The sequence below is a fragment of the Canis lupus genome, chromosome 25 (assembly GCF_003254725.2).
Source record: "Canis lupus dingo isolate Sandy chromosome 25, ASM325472v2, whole genome shotgun sequence".
Classification (NCBI taxonomy): Eukaryota; Metazoa; Chordata; class Mammalia; order Carnivora; family Canidae; genus Canis; species Canis lupus.
In genome coordinates, this window is record NC_064267.1 from 2,945,792 (window position 1) to 2,970,846 (window position 25,055).

A 25,055-nucleotide genomic window follows, 5' to 3' on the forward strand; every position below is an offset into this window, starting at 1 on the left:
TCCATCACCCACTGGGCCTGTTCTACATTGGCTCTTTCTCACCATTGTTCATTCCTTTTTTCTAATCCCCTCAACCCGGTTATGGTGTTCTATATAGTGTTCCCATTGCTTAAATATTTTGGCTTCAGATCCATAGTCGTCACACTCCTCAGCAATGGTCTTACTCAAATTCTCTCATTACACACAAAGGTAATCAATCCTGGTATTACACTGGCTTCTTTAACTTTCTTTTCTTCTTCCCAAACAATTAATCTGGAACTCCATTTTACCTCAGCCACCCACTCTCATGGCCATACCAAGAATTGTTATCCTCGTTAGTGATACAACCTCCAGGGTCACAGTTTCTTTCCTGCTCCCTCTACCTAGTGTCACAAACTAACCTTTCCTTGATCCTTCACCCCTCATGATGTCACTTCCTTGATTAAAATTCATTAATCTATCATTGATGCCTGTCATCTAACGACAAGTTTTCCTTCAGTCCCCTGGTAATTATTTTCTGGTAAAATTCCATATCTATACCCAGATAACCCAGAGAGGCTTTAAAAAAAAACAAGAATTTCAACCACTTTCACTCTAAATGTTTGATCACCGACTTCACCTGGGTACTTTGTGGTGTCCAGCAATCCTACCTAACCACTTCCTGATTACATACAATCTTCCTACTCTCCTAGATAATGAGTTCTTTTTTTTTTTTCTGTCTTCTCAAAACTCAACATGTCCGCTTTCTCAGATGATACCCTTGTTCCTTATTTTATTCAGAAAATAGAATCAATCATGAGAGAACTTCCATATGCTTCTACCACCATACCTACCCTAAATATGTACCTTAGTATTCCAGGATTTCACACTATCCCTGTGTTTTTCAGTATCCACTCCTGGTACTTCTTCATCTTCTCAACCTTCAAAATTTAAAATGTCAGAGAGTTCAAATTTCTAACTTCTCTTTTCCACCAACACTTTCTTCTCACTTGCCAAGTCACATCCAAGCTTATGGCTTTAAATACTGTTTGTATGCTGATGACTCTCAAATGTCTGTCTCTATATTTCTGATCTCTTAACATGCAAAAACTGAACCTCAATCTTCATTGTGTCCCAAATCTCTTCTTCCAGAGTGTTCTCAGTAAGTTGCAGCTACATCTGCCTAAGCCTGGATGTTTGGTCATCACTGATCTCTCTTTGTGATATTACAGCTCACATCCAATATTCAACTCCTTAGCAAATTCAGCTGGTTTTACCTTCATAATATTGAACCACTTCTCAAACCTATCACTGCAATTTATTTCAGCCATCTGAGACTCTTGCCTTGATTATTACAAGTCTTACTTTATCATTATCCACTTTCCCTTCTTCCATCTGTTACCTGTAGTCTGTTCTCAACACAGTACTCTATCCTAAGGGATCAGATAGTGTTACTCCTCTGCTCAAAATGCCCCAGTGGTTTCTCATTTAACTAGATAGAAGTAAAAGCCAGAGTCCTTAAAATGGATTAAAATACATCTGCTGCCCCTCATTGCTACATTTTTTAAACCTTGTCTTTTACTAATTTTTTATTTGCAAACTGTACTCCCATCAAATTGGCCAAATACCCTAAACATGCTCATGCCTCAGGATTTTTTTGCCATTGCTCTTCCTCTTCCAAGAATGCTCTTGCTCTTAGATATAAGCTTAGTGTTTTCTTTCTTCAACCTTCTACTAAAGTCATCATACCAGTAAGACTTCCTTGTCATGCCTTGATAGATCAGCAATCTCACCTTATCTCTGGAGTTCTTCATGTCCTCTTACTGCACTGTATTTTTCTCTATGGCCTCTACCATTTGACATTCATCTATTAATTGATTCACTCATTTACTTCTTCATTCATGTTGGATGTCTTTCTCCCTCTTCTCTTTCTAGAATCTAAGTTGAATGAGAACAAGGATTTTGTCTGTTCCATTCATTGCTATATTTCCCAAACTTTGAAAAGTGACTGGCATAAGACAGATGCTTAAAAGTATTACTAAATGGTTAGATTAATAAAAATTAGCATATATAGATTATAATGAACATGAGGAGAACAGCTAATGTGTCGGGAATATATATATATAAATTGAGAAGAACGTAGGACTTAAGTTGATCCTTGGGAAGGAACAACATTCAAGGATAAATAAGGGGAGGAGAACCTCATCAGTGAGACTAAGAATAACCAGAGAAGATAATGATGATAGTGATAATGATTATTTTAATAATCATAATAGATCATGTTTTATCAAATATTATATGCAAAACACTTTTACTCATCACCATTTTGAATCCATAAATAAATGCTGTGAAAAAGAGACTATAATTATCTCCATTTTACAAATGAGAAAATTAAAGTTTAGGGAGTTTAAATGATGTTTCCAGAACTACAAAGGAATATTGGGACAGTATTTGAGCCTATATGCTATCATCCGGAGAAAATAGACTTGTGGAATGCAAAGAATGGTGACTTTCACAAAGGACACAGTGATAAAACACTGTCAAGTGAAATTAAAACTAGCTTTGCTGATCAGAATGTGTAATTCTTATAAAATTAAGTATAAATTTGACTCCCTGGCTACATTTTCAACAGATAAAAGGTTTCATGTAGATATTACTTAATAGATTCCCTTTCAATGTAACAGATATAAAGAGAGTTTTTTAATTAAAAGTGATGTTTGTGACCCTAGCCCAAGCTGGTGGTGATTTAAAGTTGCTGTTTGATGTCTTCTTTGGAGTTGACGTAGATTTTCCAGTTCTTTGTCCAAGATGCAAATAATACTTAATAGTTATTTATAATTTATCCTGTAGCAGTATACAGTAAAGGGCACATGCCATTTTAGAAGATACACAGTTTAAATTTTCAGTAGTGAAAAGTACGTGTACTGAACTATTATATCTACACTTACAAAACTCTCCTGCCAGGGAATTATTGCTCTACCTTTCTTATGAATCAAGCACTATAATTGGGACTGTGTTTATATGAGGAGAAACAAATGATAGTGGCAAAACCGAACAAGACTATTTTCTGCTTTTTCTCCAGTCTTTGGCTTGTCACATAACACTGGTGCCTTCCTGTTATTTCTTGATTTATAGATTACAAGGTGTTTTTACATTTCATTTTCACCACAACCTTTTAAGAGTTAACTTTGAAAGTGCTTTGATACATATGTCTCCAGTTCTTATTCTCCAGTAAGAAATATCTTGAATAAATGTCCACATTTCAAAATGGGAAAATGGAAATGCAGAGAATTAGCTGGCTTTGTCATTTGCACACAACTAAAAGTGGTGGAGGCAGGATCTAATGCATGTCTTCTTAATCTTGATGCCTGAGCAATTTCCAGGATCTCAAAGCTTCCTTACACATAAGATGGATAGTCCATGGACCAAGAATTTGGACTTGAGTCAAGCTACCTGGGTCTCCTTGTGACCATGGCAAACTATTTAATTTCTTAAAGGCCTATTGTCCTTTTATGTAAAAATGGGATGATAATAACAATTTCTTCCAAAAATGATTTTGAGGACTAAGCTGAGGTGTGGGAAGCTCCTACCCTGGGGCATTGTACATGGTAGGCACTCCATACATGTTATTACTGCCTGTGTCACTATAATCAGACTCCCAAGCATTTATGTGTCAATCTCATAAATAATTTTTGCCATATCTTTGCTCATTACGTTCAAGTATTCAAGTATGTATTATATCCGAGTTACTATAGAATTATATTTACTGTGTGCCTCATATACCTTTTCAAGTCAGTACAAACTACGTCTACTTACTGGTATTTTTAATTAAAAGTATACTTTAAGAAGGCTAACTGCAAAAATATATAGCCAATTAAATTAAAAAAAATACTAGCTCCAAAAAGTAAAAATAGTTACTGATACTACGTGATTTATACTGGATGAGTCACAGAGGTTGGCTAAAGTTCTAAACAGTTTGTACGAGAGCCCTTAAAGGAGGTAAGAGAATCAGAAAGGGTATAATATGCATGCCTTTCTCTCTTTTCTTACAAATTCCCTTTTTGAAAATGGCTATTTCCCTCTTCTTGTAAAAAAACAAATTATAATCACTTCCCTTTCCTCCGCCTCCAAGCAAAGAGAAAATGGCAGGTTAATGACAGTTCAGTTTTACTAAAGGGCATCATAGCAATGACATTTAAGTTGGGTTTTGAATGGTTGGTAGAATTTGATAAGTGGGAGGAAATAGTAGCCAATAAGAAAGGAACGTTTGAAGCTGGAATGATTAGGCTGTAGGCCACATGCGAGGGTGGAGTACAAAGTAGATCTTAATACACAGAGTTGGATTTAATTATAGACATCTTTGTTTATCAAAAAGTAGCAAGATATAATTAGGTGATACTAAGGACAGTGTCTGATATAGAGTAGATTCTCAACTAATGTTTAAAGAACCTAAAACAGGGAGCCTTTATGTAAATCACTATGCTACCACTCTCCATCAGGACAAAATGAAACCTCAGAACAATCCCTCCAGATTGATACATAGAGTATTAACTCTAGTTTGGATATTTAAAGCATGGTAATATTTTATATAGGGATATGAAGGTTGCAGAATCTATGCAACTTTTTCTCTTTTGGAAAATATTCAGCTATACCCCAATTTCTACCATGGTAAACAATGATGAAATAAATACAAAGAAATATTCTCATGGTAATTGTTTCTCTGTAGGAAAGGTCCTTCTAAGTGAGACTCTGGTTCTCAGTGTTTATGTAAGCACCAGATACTTTCCTGCAAGGCCGTTACTAATTCATATTCCACTAGGTTTTGTTGAGAGAGAGGACTTTTATACACCACTCCTTAAATTTGGCAAAATGATGCCCAAAATATTGTAGTTCATTATTGTTTTAATTTGCCTCTTTCTGATTGTAGTGAGAAAGATCGTCCAAGGTTTCCGACCTTTTGATTTTCTTCTGTGACACTCTTGTTTATAATTGTCCACTTGTTCATTGGGTTGTTTATAACTTTATTTTCAATGTATAGGTTCTCTTATATGATATGAATATTAACATGTTTCTTATTTAGCAAATTTGTTTTACCATGGTTTATTTTATGACTTGATTTATGGTGTCTGTGGTCATTCTGCTTGAGGATTGTGTAATGAAATATACAGTTTTCTGTTCTGTGTTTCCAACCCTGCGGCTATCCAACTATTTTTTAAAGTTCTTTTCTTTAAAAAAAAAAAAAAAACTTTTCTAAAATTATTACCTTTTTTTTTTTTAACTGTTAAATATTTACTCCATCTCAAATTTACTGATATGAAATGAGATAGGGACCAATTTGGTTTGTTTAGGTAGAGAATTGTTTCAGTGCTGTGTGATATGTGAACCACTTTTTCCAATGTAATAGAAATTCCAGTTTTTCATGTATAAAGTTCCTATATATACTTAGCTTAATTTTGGTCAAAATTCCGTTCAACTAATTTATATTTCTTGCTCTATTCTCATGTCAAATTCTTGTATCATATTCTCCATTTCCTAATATTTATAATTCTTGGATATACATTCCTCCATATTAACTAACAAAATAATTTTATCATGTTATAAATAAAAAAGATCCCAAGTGAAATGTTATTGTTATTAAATGTATATATTTCTTTTGAGATAATTGGCATAATTAAGATATTAAGTCTCTCGATCCAGAAACATACTTCCCCATATTTTGGATCTTATTTTATGCCCCACGATGTTTTATTGTTTCTTCTTATAAGTTTTATTAAATTTATTTAATTTTTATTCATAAGTATTGTATATTTTATCATTCTTAATAATGACCAATTTTTTATTCTATATGTAATCAGTTCTGATTATAACTTATATATATCATATATAACTTACTATTGCTAAATAGAATATAGATTTTTGTATATGAACTTGTATTAATAAGCTTTATTACTCTAATATTTCTTTTTTTTTTAAAGATTTTATTTATTCATGATAGAGAGAGAGAGAGAGAGAGAGAGAGGCAGAGACACAGGCAGAGGGAGAAGCAGGCTCCATGCAGGGAGCCCGACGTGGGATTCGATCCCGGGTCTCCAGGATCGCGCCCTGGGCCAAAGGCAGGCGCCAAACCGCTGCGCCACCCAGGGATCCCTACTCTAATATTTCTTTAGAGTCCCTTAGCTTTTCAAAATCTATGAGCATGTAATCTGCCAAAGAGAAATAATAAATCAGTATTTTTACTGATATTTTATTTCCTAATCTTACTGAATTAGGTAGAAACTCCTAAATAGTGAAAAATAATGGTGAAAATAAACATCTATTTCTAATTTTATTTTTTTTAATTTTATTTATTTATTCATGATAGTCAGACAGAGAGAGAGAGAGAGAGAGAGGCAGAACATAGGCAGAGGGAGAAGCAGGCTCCATGCACCGGGAGCCCGATGTGGGATTGGATCCCGGGTCTCCAGGATCGCGCCCTGGGCCAAAGGCAGGCGCCAAACCGCTGCGCCACCCAGGGATCCCTATTTCTAATTTTAAAAGGAAGTCTTTTCACTCTTTATCATGAAGTTTCCTATTTTTTTTTTTTTTTTTGGTAAATACTTTATCTCATAGTTAGGAATGGTGATAGATTTTACCAGACCCCCTTTCATGTATAGTATCATCACATTGAAGTAATACTGGGAAGTTTTAGAAACACTTCACTACACCACTTACAGATTCATTCATTTATTCAATAGGTATTTATTGCCTCATGTGCCATTGTTTATTATTCATGTGCCAGCACAGAGGTCAGAGACAAGTTGAAAACCTACACAGTCTCTGCCCTCAGGGAACTTACATTCCAGTGCAGGGATGGACAATCCAGATAGGTATCTGTTTAGCTCCCACCAAAGGTCATGCACTGTTCTAAGTGCTTTACTGCATAAACCGGCTAGCTCTCATAACAGTGCTATAGTAGATACTTAATTGGTCCATTTTACAGGTAAAGAAAGTGAAGGACAAAGGGAGGCAGTAATGGCCAGGCCACACAGGAGTGCAAGATAGAACTTCTTTTGTAAACCCAGGCGCTCTACTAATGAGTGATAGTGAAAAATTTAATAGTAATCAAAAGCATTTACATTTTTGAAATAAAGCCCTATTTTTACGCTGCATTTTATTCTTTTCGTACACTGTTGGATTCAATTTCTTAATAATTATTGTAGTGGTCTCCTTTCCAGAGATTTTTTTTTAAGATTTTATTTATTCATGAAAGACATACAGAGAGAGGCAGAGACATAGGCAGAAGGAGAAGCAGGCTCCCAGTAGGGAGCCTGATGCAAGACTCAGTCCCAGGATCCCAGGATCATGACCTGAGCTGAAGGCAGATGCTCAGCCACTAAGCCACTCAGGTGCCCTCCTTTCCAGAGATTTTTTTAACATCATCTTTATTTTCCTTTGGATCGTTGGGTTTTTTTTTTTTTAGAAGAGAATTTATTACTTTGTTAACACCTAAATTTTTGGTTATTTATTGCTTATTTAAAATACAAAGGTAGGGAGGCACCTGGTGGCTCAGTAGGTTAAGCATTTAACTCTTGATTTTGGCTCAGGTGCCCTTGCTCTCTTTTTCTCTCTTTCTATTGTAAACAAATCCGAAAAAGTAAAATAAAATGCAAATGTAGGGATGCCTCACTGGCTTATTTGGGGAACATATGATTCTTGACCTCTGGGTTGTGAGTTCAAGCCTCATGTTAGATATACAGCCTACTTAAAATAAATAAGTTAATAAAATAAAATTAGAATTATTAAAAAAAAAAAGGAAGTAGGGGTACCTGGGTGGCATCAACTCTTGATGTCAGCTCAGGTCTTTATCTCAGGGTCATGTGTTCAAGCCCCACATTGGGCTCCATGCCTACCATGGTGCTTAAATAAATAAAAAAAGAAATGTAAAAGTAAGAACTGAAACCAAGAAAATAATAAGTATAAAATAATATGGAAGCCAAACTAATACTGTTATTATTAATGATAATAATATCATTAATACGATATTACTTGGAATAAGCCAATTGCTGCTAAGTAAAAGACGGTGGCCCACATAAATATAAACTAAATGAAGGAAGATCTATGTTATTTATAAGAAAGTTGGTAAAATAAAGTATATTTTGTCTCTTTATCCTCCAACTTCAAATTCTACCCACAAATTCCTAGGTTACAGTGAAATAGTTTAAAACTGAATTCCAAACTATTTTTGGATATTCTCTTTTTGTCTCTTCTGCTTCAAGTATCTTTACCAATTATTTGTATTACCCATATAAATAAACATTTGAGTTAACTCCAGTATTGCAAGATTCATTGCTCAAACGATTTCTTCCTACCTAATGGAAGTTGAATCACTTAATATTTGGTTATCATATTTTCTGAAAAAGTTACTTCTATAAGACATGTAGGTGATGTACCTTCTGAATTCTGGTCTAACCACCCATATGTTTTTTATCCTAACAGGAGAGTGATGGTAAATTAGTTAGATGCAATATTCTTGAGTCACATTCACTTACTAAACGATTGTATATAGATACAGTGGCATGTCTTGCAGATTTTAATGAGAGAAGTTTGATATTCGTTGCATCTCCATTGTTACCCACTCATTCTATAGATCTGATGATTTCACACTTTCCTCTTTTTTTTTTTTTTTTAAACCTTGGAAGTCTGGGATATCAGCAGAATGTATCTAATTGTATGTCATTGTTTCAACCAAAGACTGATGAGCCCTCTCAGTGTACAGACCCAACATTTCCTTAGAATAGGAAAAAATGGGTGTGCTCCCCCTTCTCACACTTTATTTTCAAACTAATCTATTTTCCATCCCAATCTCTCTCCTTTGCTTTATTCAGTATCTTCAACATACAATCTCCCTTTCCTTTTGTGGTTCCAATGTTACAGGTGAAGAGCGTATATCCCAACATTAAAATAAACAAATAGGTCACTTGTAGGTACTTGGTAGCTATTACCAAAAAATGATCTTGATCAAAATATAGCTTTTTTTTCATTTTTTTTTTAATTTGCCATTTGGCATATTTAAGGAGAGATGTGAATATCATGAGCATAGTAACACTGCAGATGAAAATCACACCATGCTTGACTTTCAGCTGAAGTAAAATCTACAGACAAAAAAGTATTATATCCAGGCAAACATACATGCACAAAAATATATACTAATAAACAACACGCATGTGTACCATTTTTTAAAATATGAATTTAAGGGGATCCCTGGGTGGCGCAGCGGTTTGGCGCCTGCCTTTGGCCCAGGGCGCGATCCTGGAGACCCGGGATCGAATCCCACGTCAGGCTCCCAGTGCATGGAGCCTGCTTCTCCCTCTGCCTATGTCTCTGCCTCTCTCTTTCTCTCTCCCTGTGTGACTATCATAAATAAATAAAAATTTAAAAAATAAAATAAAATAAAATATGAATTTAAGTGGTTGAATGACATACTTCAACCAGTAATCTACAACAGAATAGAACATGCAATTAAAAGAGGATCCTAAAACTAAGTAGATGTTGTTTTTATTGCAGAACTGGACAGTTGCTCTGGCTTTTCTTCAGAGCTTTATGAATGAATATTTGTTCAATGCTTCTTTGTCAACCTTGCCATAACATTAGTTACATTATTAATGGAATCATTTCATGCCACATAAAAGTGATGAATACACAAAGAATCTATTAACTTGTAAATGGACTGCTTTTCTCAAATTTATTCAAAATCTTCACCTTGAAGATATTCAACATCAATCTGAGGCATATAAAGTCTGGAGTGTGATATTCTACCTAAATATAAAAATATCTCTTTGCCACTAAGATAGACATTTTTGAACTATTAAATCTGATATGATGTTGCAAATGTGTGTTATTTCTTATTTTTCTGTGTATTTCACATGGTACCTATTATGGTGCTGGATTTATAGTAAGTTAGTAAACATTTGATTCAGTTTGTTGATGGATTTGGGAATGTGTCAAGTATGGCAGTCATCTGTTTGAAGATGTGGACTGTTTCAGCTTCATTTTTCTTAATTGCTCAGAGTCTAATGCAGGTCCAGACAACAGAGTCAATAAATATTCGTTGATTGATGTATAAGTGAATTATTAAAGTAGTTATAAGCCATGGTTGTATTTTAAGAAAAGGAATTGTCCAAGCGATTAATATTTTGGAAAATTTATCTTTGTGATAGTAAAAGGGAAGAATTGAAGGTCTTCAGTAACCTCTGTCATTATTTAGAATAGTTTGTATTTTATATTAATACCTTTTATAAAACCTTTGTGCCTTCCTTTTGCTTTACTAAGGCTTCTGTTCTATCGGCTGGTTAAGTAAAGAGCCTTTTGCTCCACATCCTCCTTTCTCTCAATCTCTCTCTTTCTCTCTCTCATTCTTTTTTCCTTTTTAGAACATTTAAAAATTTTCATTTTCCAACTTTGAATTGATTTTTTATTAACTATTATATACATTTAAACCCTACCATTTATCCTTTCCTCAGTTCCCCATAACCTTGTCCCACAGTAGACTTCTCAGGAAGGACATTGTGAGCATAGCATGTCCTGAGTCCTTGCATACCTAAAACTTTCTTTTCTAAATGAACCCAGAGGAATTTAATAACTTCCCAGGAAATGCAGTTTATACTCATTGACCCCATTATTTATTGAAAATCCAAGCTAATTATGATGCAGTAATTAGGAAAAGCTATTGAATAACTATCTCATAAAAGAAGCAGGCACTGATGGGTTTCATAGGATAGTTTTGAAATTTGAAAGATCAAATAATTTCAGTGCTACCTATTTTTTCCTCACATTGAATGGAAAATAGATAAATCACATTTTGGATTCTTCAAGAAACAGACAAATGAGATGATTGTAGAAGATTTATTGTGCCTGGGCGGTGCAGTTGGTTAAGCATCTGATTCTTGGTTTCCTCACTGGTCATGAGTTCGAGCGCCAGCTCCAAAGTGGAGTCTGCTGAAGATTCCCTCTCCCTCCATGCCACCTTCCCCTCAAATAAAATAAATAAATCTTTTAAAAATATTCATTGGAAAATGACATTTTGAAAGTAAAAGGGAAGGGACCAGGATTGAGAAGTGGAATCCATTAGACCATGATGCAAAACTGACGAAAATCCCTGCCAGTGTAAAGGAGAACTCAGAAGAAAATAATCTACTAGGGGTGTCCCAAGTTGTATAGAAATAGCTGGCCCTTGTTAGCTTACTTGTTTAGACATTGTCCTGGGCTCCAAACTTGAGGAAGAACCCTAAGGGATGGCTAGCTGGAGGCTTAATGAACTACATTCTTTACAGGTAGGCCATAAATCCTCTCTTGCAGAAAGATCTGGGTGGCACATCTTTCTGTATTCTAAAGGAAGAGGGAGTCCATATGCTTTTTATGAAGCAAAAACAGTATTTATACTGAAATTTGATGAAGACATCATAGAAAAGATTATAAATCAATATCATATATGAACATTGATATGAAAAATCTAAACGAAAGTATTAGTCATACTAAAAATATTACACATTGGACCAAGGGAAGATTTATTTCAGGGAAGCCAGAATGTTTCAATATTAAAGAAAGTCATTGGGCAGCCCGGATAGCTCAGGGGTTTAGCGCCACCTTCAGTCCAGGGTGTGATCCTGTAGACCCAGGATTGAGTCCCACATCAGGCTCCCCGCATGGAGCCTGCTTCTCAACTCTGCCTGTGTCTCTGCCTCTCTCTCTCTCTCTGTGTCTCTATGAATAAATAAATAAATAAATCTTAAAAAAAAAAAGGAAAGTCACTAATCGAATTTTCCATATTTTTTAGGAGTAAGGGGAACAATTATATAATTATCTCCATAGAAGTGGAAAAGGCCTTAGGCAAATCCAACACTCATCCTTGATAATAATAAGTAAAAAAATTCAAAATGATTTCTAGACATAATGAATGTCATAAACAAATAGGTAGATATATAGACCAATAGGTAAATAATTGGCAATACCAAGTACAATTTGTGATAGTTGTGAAAATTGCTATAACTACTTAAAACTATTTGACCCAGAAATTGCATTCTTAGATGCATATTAGCTGACATGGACAAAAATGTACATAGAAGCAATATTCTTGGTCACAAATGGAAACTGGAAATCACACAAAGGTGATCAAGGAATATGTAAAAAGTTGAGCTATATTCAAAAATCAAAATATTATGCAAAATTGAAATTACAAAAAAGATTGCTACTAACAATATTAGTGTATTTCAAGAGCTAACATTATCCAAAGAAAGCTAGATGTAAAAAGTACATACTTTATAATTCACTTACATAAAGTGAACAAGTGTGTGTGAAAGTGATCTATGGCAATAGTGTTTAGGTTTGTGATTACAAAATATAACAACTGGGAGGTGACATGAAGAAGGTTTCTGGGGTGCAGGCACTCTTCTGGATTATTCTGTTTTGTGTCGCACAGGTTCATAGATGTTTTAAAAATGCATCAAGCTTCACGTTAGCATTTGTGCATTTTAATGAATGTATACCTCATTAAGTTCAAAGTGAATGATTATTGCAGTTAACTACTATATATTAAAATAAAGGAAGAATCCATAGGCCCATAGTAATAGTAATAAAAAGGAGAAGAGGGCATATTTTTACATTCAGAGGACTACAAACTAGTAAATGTAGAAGTGATGATAGAGTAAGATAGCCTCCAATTTTCAAACACCATGTAATCATTGGAGTAGGCATATAATTAGTACTCAATACCAGGCAATTTTTTAAAGGCGTTTTTGTTTTATTACTATTTTTATTTTTTTTCATGGAATGAGGGTTTCTCCCATTCCAGGAGAAACCCCAAAGGCTGTCCTCTAGGACATGTATATAAACACTGATGTGTGCCTGCCTAGCTGGCTGATCAGAGGCCCTGCAGAATCCTGTGTGAAGGACACCTAAGGCCAGACAGTCCCCAGTGTCTAGTGTTCCCTGACAGCTGGGCATCAAGCAATTAATGGTGAAGACAGTACATGGAATTTATTTTTTTATTTTTTTTAATTTTTATTTATTTATGATAGTTACAGAGAGAGAGAGAGAGAGAGAGGCAGAGACATAGGCAGAGGGAGAAGGAGGCTCCATGCACCGGGAGCCCGATGTGGGATTCGATCCCGGGTCTCCAGGATCGCGCCCTGGGCCAAAGGCAGGCGCCAAACCACTGCGCCACCCAGGGATCCCTGTATTGTGGAATTTAAAGTACAAAATTTTAAAAGTATTTATTGACTAATAAGTTACTATGTCATGATCTTATAGAACTGCTTTATTCAAAAATTATTTTCTAAAATGAATTCCTTATAAAAGATAAAATTAAGGATGTCCATATATTTAAAAAATTAAAAATTCACAATGATTTATTGAATCTTACAACTCAAACAGAATATTCTGGGTATATTCTTACATGTTTTATCAATTATTTTACAATCTCTCTAAAACTATGACACTGGCATTCTTCTGAAATATGAATGCTTTTTAACATGGCTATATTATACTTATTTTTCATAAGATCTTGCTGAAATATTCTTCAAAGTTGCATTTGATGGTTAATAAATTTAAAATTATTGATAACTTTTAAAAACTATAGAAACCTAGAGTGAAATTCTATTGAATCCAGAAAGCCCCTTTAAATTGCATTTATCACTTAAATATACATTTAACATAGTGACTTATTTACTTACGTTGTTTTTTCTTCCAGTCTGCCATAGAAAAAACTTGAAATATACTTAAATATTATTTGATATTCATTTCAATTAATGATTTTTTCTCTTTGTAATAAATACATAGTTAAATTTTCAATTAATGTAATATTTAAAATTAAAGTTAATTACTTAAAAAGTAATGAAGTATTGACCCTGCTTGAACAGAGTGTTATCTTCATCAACTGATGCATATATTTTAAATAGCCTTTTTTTAAAAAAAGATTTTATTTATTTATTCATGAGAGACACAGTTTGAAGCAGAGATACAGGCAGAGGGAGAAGCAGGGTCCATGCAGGGAGTCCAACGTGGGACTTGATCCTGGGACTCCAGGATCACGCCCTGAGCCAAAGGCAAGTGCTAAACCACTGAGCCACCCAGATGTCCATTAAATAACTTTTTAAATGATAACTGCATCTCATTAATCTTTACAGAGTATTTCTTATAAAACAAATATTCTAAATGGCCAAATAAATTAGAAGCATATAGGCTTAATTATTCTCATGCAAAGATTATACCCCTACTTAAAAGTAGTATAATTAAACTTTCTTATGAGTTCTGTTTTTCTCCACATAGTTGCTTTGCTTTTGATCCTTTTATGGTTTCCATTATATTTTACAATATGTCTTATGCAGTATATGTGTCATCATTTTATCTGTCATGCTTTTTTACCTTATTCTTATACAGCATTTATTTTTGCAGATGCCTCTTTGTGCCAGCAGGAAGAACTATTAAACCAAAACTTGTAAAGCAGTGGGATGTGTAATGCATACAGGCTCCGGTGTCAGTCAGGTGGACCTGGGTGCAAACAGTAACTCTTCCACTTAAGCACTGAAGGAGCACATCTATAAAACGTGAATAATAGTGAGGGCTAAAGTACCTAACAGATGTTGACTAAAGAGTGCTTATTATAACATTTTCATCATTACCAGTCCTAAAGTAAAACCCAAAGGAAATTGTCCATAACATGCCAGTGATCTGATTCACTGGGAACCATTTGTTGATATCTGATAAAATGGTGATGGAGCATATGTTGTCATCTGGAAAATACACTATAGAGTGATAGTTGAAAACAGAAAGCATGAGGCGAGGCTTCTTATGTTCTGCTACCACCTTTAATCATAGACTTGGTTTTAGGAATGCAGAAGATAAAACCAACCAACAAACATACGAACAAACAAACGATTGAAGAACTAAGACTTCTATTACAGAGGAAAAACTTGGGTTTAAAACAAATCATTAATTATTACTCAGTGTATTGATTATTTAAGTAGTCCACACGTCTGGGGAAAAAACGGAAAGATTGACAGAAAATAAATTGGGAGCAAGAAAGTCTTTTATCAAGTAAAGACTTCCCATAGCCACTATTTTAAGATGTCATAAAATATCAAGATTCAGATTAAACAAATTATAATAAGAATAATGTGTAATTATATTAGAAAGGTTTTTTTTTCACTAATTTTCTCTTATCTTTTGGCAGAAAAAAAGAAAGCCATCTCTCTCCTGCCAAAAAAGCCTGGCAAAAGATTTATGAACTTTGTTCAGCGTTCCTACAGCGTGCTGTTTGAAATTCACAGGCTTGAGCAAATGCATAAATACTCATCACCTCTGCTTTCTTCTTTTTTCTAGGTGCCTCCCATACTCCTTGATAAGCAGTTTTCTGAATTCACTCCAGACATTACACCAATCATTTTGGCAGCCCATACAAATAATTACGAGATAATAAAGCTTTTAGTTCAGAAAGGAGTCTCTGTGCCCAGACCCCATGAGGTCCGCTGTAACTGTGTGGAATGCGTGTCCAGCTCGGACGTGGACAGCCTCCGCCACTCACGCTCCAGACTCAACATCTACAAGGCCTTGGCCAGCCCCTCGCTCATTGCACTATCAAGTGAAGACCCTTTTCTCACAGCCTTTCAGCTAAGTTGGGAGCTTCAGGAACTGAGTAAAGTAGAAAACGAATTCAAGTCGGAATATGAGGAGCTGTCCCGACAGTGCAAACAGTTTGCTAAGGACCTACTGGATCAGACAAGGAGTTCCAGAGAACTGGAAATCATTCTCAATTACAGAGATGACAGTAGTCTCATAGAAGAACAAAGTGGAAATGATCTCGCAAGACTCAAATTGGCCATAAAGTACCGTCAAAAAGAGGTGAGTGTTGCCAGACCTTTCTGTCAGAAGGATTTAGGATTTAATCACAGTGATGTAAGCTGGTACTCTATAATTAAGTTTGGGATTTAGAGCATTTTCTGCTTAACTGTAAGTGGATGATATTTATTGTTTGCCAGATTAATAATTATGAAATACATTGAAAAACAGCAAGAAATGGCATAAAAACTGGTGATGGCGTTTGGCATATGTGTTTAAGTGTGCACATTTAATGTGATATAATGAAAAAAACTAATGAATTTTAAATCCCCACACTAAAAGTTCTGGTTCTGCCATTTATAAGCCTTGTTACTTTTCAGTAATCTCCTTGAGATTTGGTTTTCTCATCTGCTCAATAGACTTAATATTCATAATATTTTATTGAATATATTTATGCATATAAAATATAGTCCTCAAAGATTTGTAGGAAGTATAAAATATGTGGATGTGTGTGAAGGCTCTTAGTAAATTATAAGTCCTTATGTTAATAAAATACATTATTAGAAGTTGTTAATAAAGAAAAAAGCCTTTAGTCTCCAACAGCAGATGAAAATACTAAAACTTCTCTGACATCTGGCTTAGTCTCTTGATTGGTCAGGAATAAGAAATTTAAAAAGTTAATTGCAGAAGAGTTATAAATTTCTCATGAAATTTCTGTTGGATTTGAATATTAAGTACAGAAAACTCAGATCTGTCATATTTGTCACCTAGCATAATTGCTTTTGTCTGCATCACTGAGTTGTGAGTTCTCAAAAGTCTGTTTACTTCCATCTTCAGAAAATATTGGTTCTGTGTTCACTCTTGAATTATAGTAATTATCTGTTCTAGAAAAACAGTTGGAGAAAACTGCATAATGTAAGATGAAAAAGATAAAGAAACTTCTGAATAAAAAAATGTATTCAATTTCTTTTGAAGTCAGCCTTGATTATTCCACATTAGCCTTGGCTGCTTTGTCTATTGCTACTTACTAAATATTTAAGGTTTGAGATGCCTGAATTTACTTCAAGTTTTTCCTGTAGTTCTTTGGCCAGTTTCCATGGGAGCCTGAAACTAGTTGAAATGATCTTTTCCCCTAATAATGAAGGAAGCATATTCTTTCGTATATATTCCCTTTGATACCAGATTACACATGCTCATTTGAGCCATGTCAACAGTATCAACTCATTTTTTTTAGATTCTTGTGTTTAGGGCTCAGGGACCTGCTATCTTAACAGAACTGGAATAACTTTAATATATAACTATAAGAAACTAATGAAGAACTTCACTTTATTAGAGATTGTTAAGTACTAAATGACACTTAAAAGTAATAGAATGTATTAAAAATGATAAAATGAGGGGCACCTGGATAGCTTGATCCATGGAGCATGTGACTCCTGACCTCAGATTTTGAGTTCTACACCCATGTTGGGTGTAGAGGTTACTTAAAAATAAAAAATCTAAAAAAACCCAACCCTGATAAATGAGGTAAGCTATTGATGTGGCCTCAGAATTTGAGCTACTTCTTCTCAAATATCTATTATTAACCCAGTATTATGCTTTTCTTTCTTCCATTTTCTTTGGGGAGAGGGATTTAAGGGATTTTGACCCTATAATTACAAAGGTCTTCTCCTCTGATATATCTGTACAGGATTGATGTTATCCTGTGGATGATGAGTAAGATGAAATTCCCAGGAGGTGAAATCCACATAATGAAAGAACACAGTAGCAGCAACTGGCTGTGCTCACCTGTTGCATTTTGTTCCCTCTGCAGTTAGTGAACCAACTTAGCCCTATTTTATGCCAACCCCGATTTTGGGCCTGATGTCATAATTGATTTAACTTTGTTTTTGGCCACAGTGACTTTTGTGAAAGCACTGGAAGAAAATACTCATTGAGTCTTTTACCATACTCTCCAAATGGAATTCTACAATGGCATTTAATCAAATGAAGCTGCCAAATTCTTGTCAAAATGTTGTCCAAAACAAAACATTGTAGTACGAATTTCCTACATATTAACACATGCTTATATTTTTCCCACAAATCATTTTTATATGTTCCATTCATTCATTCATTCATTCATTCATTTCTTCATTCATTAACTCTTTGAACATATATCTTATCAAACCCATGCCAGGCAATGATCAGGGCACTTAGAACTTCATGGTGGAGTGGCTCTGCCCTGAAGAGCTTACTGTCTATTAACAGGGAGACCATAAAATATTAAATCTGTATTGTTCTCAGTTTTGCTTCTGAACCACTAAAAGTGTTCATTCCTACTAAACACTTTTTTCTTTGCTTAGGTTTTTTGTATAGTTCAGGAATATACAAAGCATGCTTAACTTCAAAGCCTATTCAACAAAAAGCCACAAATTGAGTCCTTAAAAGTGTCAGAAGCAAAGCTATAGGAAGTATTTGATCATTTCTAAGACTTCTTTCAAAATGCTTGTACCTTTTGCTAATATGAAGCTGTGGAATTGGAGGCTGCTCAACCTTAATGATACAGCAGGGTGAAGGGTGGCTAAAAACACATAACACGTAACAAGAAAATAAGAATTAGTAGTATCTTTTAAAAGGTACATTTTTAAAAAGACACTGCATTTGCATTTTCTCTTTTCATCTTCTGAGATAATAATGGAGAAGAAAATGAAAACAAATTTTTTTTAAAGATTTTATTTATTTATTCATAGAGATGCAGAGAGAGAGAGGCAGAGACACAGGCAGAGAGAGAAGCAGGCTCCATGCAGAGAGCCCAATGTGGGACTCGATCCAGGGTCTCCAGGATCACGTCCTGGGCTGCAGGCAGCGCTAAACCGCTGCACCACCGGGGCTGCCCCTGAAAACAAAATTCTTAACAGAGTTGTTCTAGAATATCTTTCATTCAGTATTGAAGAGCACATTTCCCTTGGGTTAGACAGTTTTTCCAAAGCAAAGTAACACTGGATGACTAATTATAAAATCAGGAATAAGGTTTTACTTTCATAGAAATTCTTTGAAATCATAGGTCATGTTTTACAAAAACATAGTTCTAAATTATTCAGAAATTATTGACTTTAGAATATTTGATATAAGATTTACTAGTAAGGCTATGTGTCTTATTTTTTTTAAGATTTTATTTATTTATTTATGAGAGACACAGAGACAGAGGCAGACACACAGGCAGACGGAGAAGCAGGCTCCCTACAGGGAGCCCGAGGTAGGACTCGATCCCAAGGCTCTGGGAATCATGCCCTGAGCTAAAGGCAGACAGTCAACCACTGAGCCACCCCGGTGTCTCAGATCATGTGTCTTAAATGAAACTCTTAACATAAATATCTTGCCTTGTATCTTTTTACTACAAGATTTCTCAGTTTTTAGTTTAAAAATGTTTGGGGTTTCTCTTTGGTCTCTTTTATTTTTTAGAATGCTTTTTTACTGATTTTCACATGGCTAAGTCCTACTCACTCTTTCAAACTTATCTCATGTCCCCCCTCCCACAGGGAAATTCCATGAAGCAGTCCCTCTCTATACAGTCTCTGGGATAAATGCTTTTATTCTGCACATTCTATTTTACATTATATTGTTATATTTTGCTCTTCTCCTCCCAGTATGAGTATCAGGAATATATCTGTCATATTTACCAGTCATACTTCAGTACTGAAAGATAGGTGTTCAAAATGAATGCACTTGAATGAAGTTGCAGAATCTCTCAATTCTAGAAGATTCCCTGTATGTTTCTTTGTCTGATTAAATTGCATGGTTTAGGCTAATTGCCTAATAACAGTCTTCTTATGAATTCAAATATTAAAACAGTTCATGTTGTGGGGACTTGATTGCAGGCTTGTTCTGGTACTTCTGTAATATCATACAAAAAGAAAGGCCTGCGTTAATTACATTTCATGGTTATTTTTATAGGCATAAACAGAAGGATTTTATTGTTTCTATTAATACAGGACTAATGATGTTATAGTTGTATTGATCATATACTGGAAGGATAAACATAGTCTAGTAGCTAGCAATTCAAGTTGATATATGTTAGGAACTGGCTTAATTTGTGTCAACTGAAAAAAGAGGCAGAACTGAAATAAATAAAAGGATTTATTTGAAGTCTCAGAATTACAATCCAGGGAACACAAATTTGAGTAACAACCCAAATTGTGTCCTAGGGAACAGAAGTCCGGGCTTTTTATTTTATTTATTTATTTATTTATTTATTTATTTATAAGTTAAAAGATTTATTTTTATTTATGATATATATATATATAGAGAGAGAGAGAGAAGGAGAAAGAGAGGCAGAGAGAGAAGCAGGCCCCATGCAGGGAGCCCGGCGTGGGACTCGATCCCGGGACTCCCGGATGGCGCCCTGGGCCAAAGGCAGGCGCCAAACCACTGAGCCACCCAGGGATCCCCAAGTCAGGGCTTTTTAACGGCAAAAAGGAATACTTGTATATGTTGTTTACAAAGAATTTTGATAGGTGTTGATGGCCTAAGATTAGAAAACTGATCTTGACCAAACATATTTGGTTGCTATGGCCATCATTAGGCAGCAGTCCATCACTACAGCAAGTTGCAGGTTTACCTGAACTTGCAGAATCCTTGGAATATTTGCGCTTTGGCCCAGTTCAAAAGTTAAAGGTTCTCCCCCAGTGAGGACATGTATAAGGCCTACCTCTTTAATGGCCTCCTAGCTCCCTTTTACATCCTCTTGACATAAATGACTCTATTTTATTTCACCTTTTACAGTTAGCATGGTTTATTATACTTAAGCCTCCAAATAGACCTGTAAAGTATGATTTTTTTTTTCTTGTGAGGAATTTGAGTGTTGAGTGATGTGCAGTGTTGCATTGTTGAATGATGGGGCCTGGGTGCAAATCTAGATCTTAACTATAGAACATGCTGGAACCGTCGTACATCACTGCCTCCACCTAGATGCCATCCTGGTGAACATGTGGTAAATCTGATGTAGATGGGGTTCCTAGCCTAGTTCAGTTGAGCCTGTGAGTTTATTTCATGACTCAGCTTCTTATAATTAAGCCATGCATTTCAACATTAACTTCTTTTAAAAACTTTTGCATTGTGATAAAGCACTTGCCTTCTTCAAAGAATATAGTGTCTCCTTTTCTTTTCTTTCTTAACCCGCTTTTATTTATTTACCTTTCTTCAAAGAGTAATGTCTAGCCTCATTCTAAGAGAGCAGAGAAAGCCCCCTTCACAGGGCTAGGAGCCAGCACCCCATTCCAGTGATACCTGTCAAAATGAATAGTGCCAAAGGAAGCTGGATAAGAAACAGAACCAAACACCCACCCGCTTGAGACTGATCCTCTTCCTATGTATTAGATAAGGGTGAGGCATGATTGAAGACATGTCTTTAGCAAGTAATTTGTCCCTTGGTTCCTGATGTAATATTGACAGGTACAGAGTTAATGGCAGTTAAAATCACTTACGTGCGGTCATTATTCTTGCCTAATATTTGCAAGATCAGTGCATATATTTGGAGAGCTTGATGCGTTCCTTAAATATTTTCACAGCCAAGACCTTACCGAGTTTGTTACACATGATCGACCACATTGTGAACTAGTCCACATTAAAGAAAACTAACTCTTAAATAATATTAGAAAGCAGTGAAATATTTTGTGTGAAAGCATTCGGTCTTTTTATGGCTCTCCAAATTAAGGTAAAAAAAAAAAAACAACCCAGTCTCTACATGGTCAACAGCATATCTTTTTCAGTTTAATTTTCCCTATTGTGAAGGTGTATCAACAGCTTTGCAACATTAAGTTTAAACTTTGGTAGTAATCTAGGTTCTTTTTTTTTTTAAGATTTTATTTATTTATTCATGAGAGACACACACACACAGAGAGAGGCAGAGACACAGGCAGAGGGAGAAGCTGGCTTCATGCAGGAAGCCTGATGTGGGACTGGATTCCTGGACTCCAGGATCACGTCCAGGGCAGAAGGCAGGCACTAAACTGCTGAGCCACCCAGGGATCCCCCACTAATCTGGGTTCTTATAAATTAATTAATGGAGTTGTTAAAGAGGCAGGAGAAAAATTAACATTTGAACAGCCCACTATTCCTACCTTTCTTATCTTTTGTTTCTCTTGTCATGGAGCAATGAAAGAAATGTGATGAGATTCCTGTCAATCAAATGCCATCCCCCAGCATGGTGAACTCAGTTGATTCCAAATATTCTAGAATCAAAGCTCTTTAAACTTCTCAAGATTTATGGTTTTATGTTTTTTTTTAATTTATTTGAAACCTCTTGATGTGGAATCAAGAACCAAACCTACTGTCAGAAAGGAGACTTGGGGGGTAGATTTTGAGGATAGAGGAAGCAGAGAATATAGCCCTAATACAACCAGGGAATCCCTGGGAGGGGAGAGAAGGAGGAGAGGTGAGGGTGAGGGCATCAGAAGAGCATTGGGACAATGGGAGGAGCAGTTAAATAATAAATGGAGCAGAAACAAAGGAGATTTGTATTCTTAAAACTGCCTAGGGTTAAACTTATCTCTGTTTCATAAGTTTTGTTTTCTGTAAACTCATTATTGATAAGTTTATCATGACAAGAATATTTTAATTCAAATTTTATTTGAAAAGAAGCTATCAATAACTTTAAATTTGAACTTGCTACTATATGAATTTCATAATAAAAATGAATAAAACATACTACTCATGTTCTTTATCTACCTGAACTCTACATGGGAAGCTCCTTCTGGAGATTCAGTCAGATGCAACCTTGTGCTTGTGGTAGTAATTGAGGAAAAATAGCATTCTGTGTGTGCATTTTTTTATTTGGAAACTACCAACCGTCGTGGGTGCACCGCCACCCACCTCCACCAAAAAATAAGTTTTTTTAAATTAAAAATAAATAATAGAGAAATGAATGATAATGTTGCTTCCCGGCTATTGTATCAGAACCTTGGGATGGCAATGGCAAATAATGGCTTTCTCCTTCAAGATGGAGTAGATTTTGATGGCTGGTCTGCAGCCACGCAAAGCTCTGCTTTTGCCAAGCACTCGGCAGAGAAGCTGACCAATGATTATCATTTTATTGTTATTACTGACTATTGATTTTCTTTTATTCTAGTGTTTTCCTCTTCTTTTACTCTTGTTCAAATCTGGGGTGTCTAAAATGTACCTTTCATAATTTTCTTGCGCCTGGTAAATTCCACATCAAAGTATGGGTAATTTGGAGGGAAAAGTATCTCATATTATAGAGACACTATCTCATGGATATCAAAGAACTATTAAAGAAGAGTGGCAAAGAGACTATGCTAGGGAGAAAAATGAGAGAAGGTACTGCATATAGTAAGTATTCCCTTCCATAACTGAGATCTTTCTGCTGAAAGAACTTTAAATAAGACTCATTTATATAAGTAAAGCTGATAATGCATTTGCCTTATTTGAATTCAGTTTAATATTATTTAGCACATTCCTCTCCTTTTTCTCTCTTTTCTGTTTTGAACTGTTTTAAAAACATTTATGTCCTTCAGATCTCTTCTCAAATACCACTGTCCCTGGGAAGCCTTCTCTCAACCTATTCCCAAGTCCAAATTAATTGTTGCTTTCTCTTGTTATGGCAGCTTTATTGCACATGTTGACTTTGCTTTTTATTTCTGTTCTTGTTTTGTTTTTCCAACTGAACTCCTTGCCTTTGGTCTTACTTCCTCTAGTCCAAGACCTACAGCACCACTAATGTTTTTTTTTTTTTTTCATATTTTGTTTTGTTTTTCAAGATAATGCAATTCTGGAGCTTAGCATTCTTCCTGGCATATTTACCCATGAAAGAGAGCTGTTAATTAATTACTGCTGTTACTGTCACAGTTTTTGTTTATCCCCTCTTAGACCCCCACGATGAAAGACTAAACACATACAGGAAAATGCCACACACACACACACACACACACACACTCCATTCTGTTGTATACGATGCAGCAAAAAAGGTTGGCTTCATCCCTAAGCATTTTAATATTTGTAATGAATATTGATCTAAGCCTTCATGGGTTGCATTACACTTTTGAATATCAAAGATAAGTTTATCCTTCTTCCAGTCTATTGGTAGAGTCAGTGCTCTGAGCCATTTGTATTAAAACATACACTTTTATCAAAAATGTATAATGTAGAAGTTTTATTCCAACCCCTAAGGTTGTCCAAATTCTAATGCTTCCATTGTAGGCTGTCAAAAGTAACTCGTATTGTATACTGCACACTTCATTTGAATTTGTTCTTCTGACTTGTATTTTTAAATATATTTTACGCACTGATACCTCTATCCTGTTACACCTTGGAATCGGGTACCACGGCAGCACTCATAACAAAATTCTAGGTATACAATAGCATGTGAATATATGAGGCTACACTGAGTGATAGAGATAATTATGAAACGTGTAAAAGTGAGAGAAAACAGCATTCTCCTAGCTTACTTTTCTCTCCCACTGTCCTCTGGGCCACACTCACAGACTGATTTCTGGGCCTTGGCCTCTCCATCCTCCAGATGTGTGTATGCACCTGCTGTTACTAGGCAGAGACAGCATGGATCACAAGCTCCCTAATACCTCAGCCCAGTCCCCCACTAGGAACCAAACATTTCTGGACCTGCTTCTGTGTCATGGATGAGGCAAGTGCCTGTTCAGGATTTGTCAGCCTGGCTGACAGAATTATGACAGGTCATTAGGCATTTAATTTAACACTGGGTTTTTAGAGCTTGGAACTCAAATCCCCATGAGTTCGTTGTTGTTTTTTCTTTTACAACTAATTAACTGAAATGAAACCACTTTCTCCTGATTTGTCTCTGGAAATGATTGGGTTTTATGCCACAATTAAATGAGAAATTATATATGTCCAAAATCTTGTATAAATTAATCCTTTTAAACAGCATTCATTAGAAAGTGATAAGTTAATGTCTTATAAAACATAAAATAACTAATCTTAACTTTAAATTAGATAGAAAACGTAGATTGTATTTGATACTATCTTAAATAAGTACAAAAAGGAAAGGGTTAAGCCACTGATTTTCAAAGAGGTATGCTCTTCTATTCACCAGACAAAAACGCATATACCTGCAGGATTAGTGACACTTTCCAGTGTAGCTTTCATTTGCCACAGATATAAGCTAAAGACATTAATGATATCTTTGAAAAATCCAATACTGTGTATTGGACACCTTCTCTCAGTCCTCAAATGAATTTCTTTTCTATATGGAACTGGTTTCTGTGTCTGCATGATGATTGACAAGCAAAAATAGCAAATAAGATCATCTATCTTCCCTCATT

The 25,055-nt window shown here is 35.3% G+C and overlaps 1 protein-coding gene across 2 annotated transcripts in view; it reads left to right on the plus strand.

The window, feature by feature from the left end:
* The window catches only part of TRPC4 (transient receptor potential cation channel subfamily C member 4), a 208,226-nt gene that overhangs the window by 75,910 nt on the left and 107,261 nt on the right, over nucleotides 1-25,055 (plus strand). For both annotated transcript variants that reach the window (XM_025462421.3, XM_025462422.3), the window contains exon 3: nucleotides 15,313-15,831. In XM_025462421.3, the coding sequence (XP_025318206.1) occupies nucleotides 15,313-15,831 (519 nt within the window). The remainder of the gene's footprint in view (nucleotides 1-15,312; nucleotides 15,832-25,055) is intronic.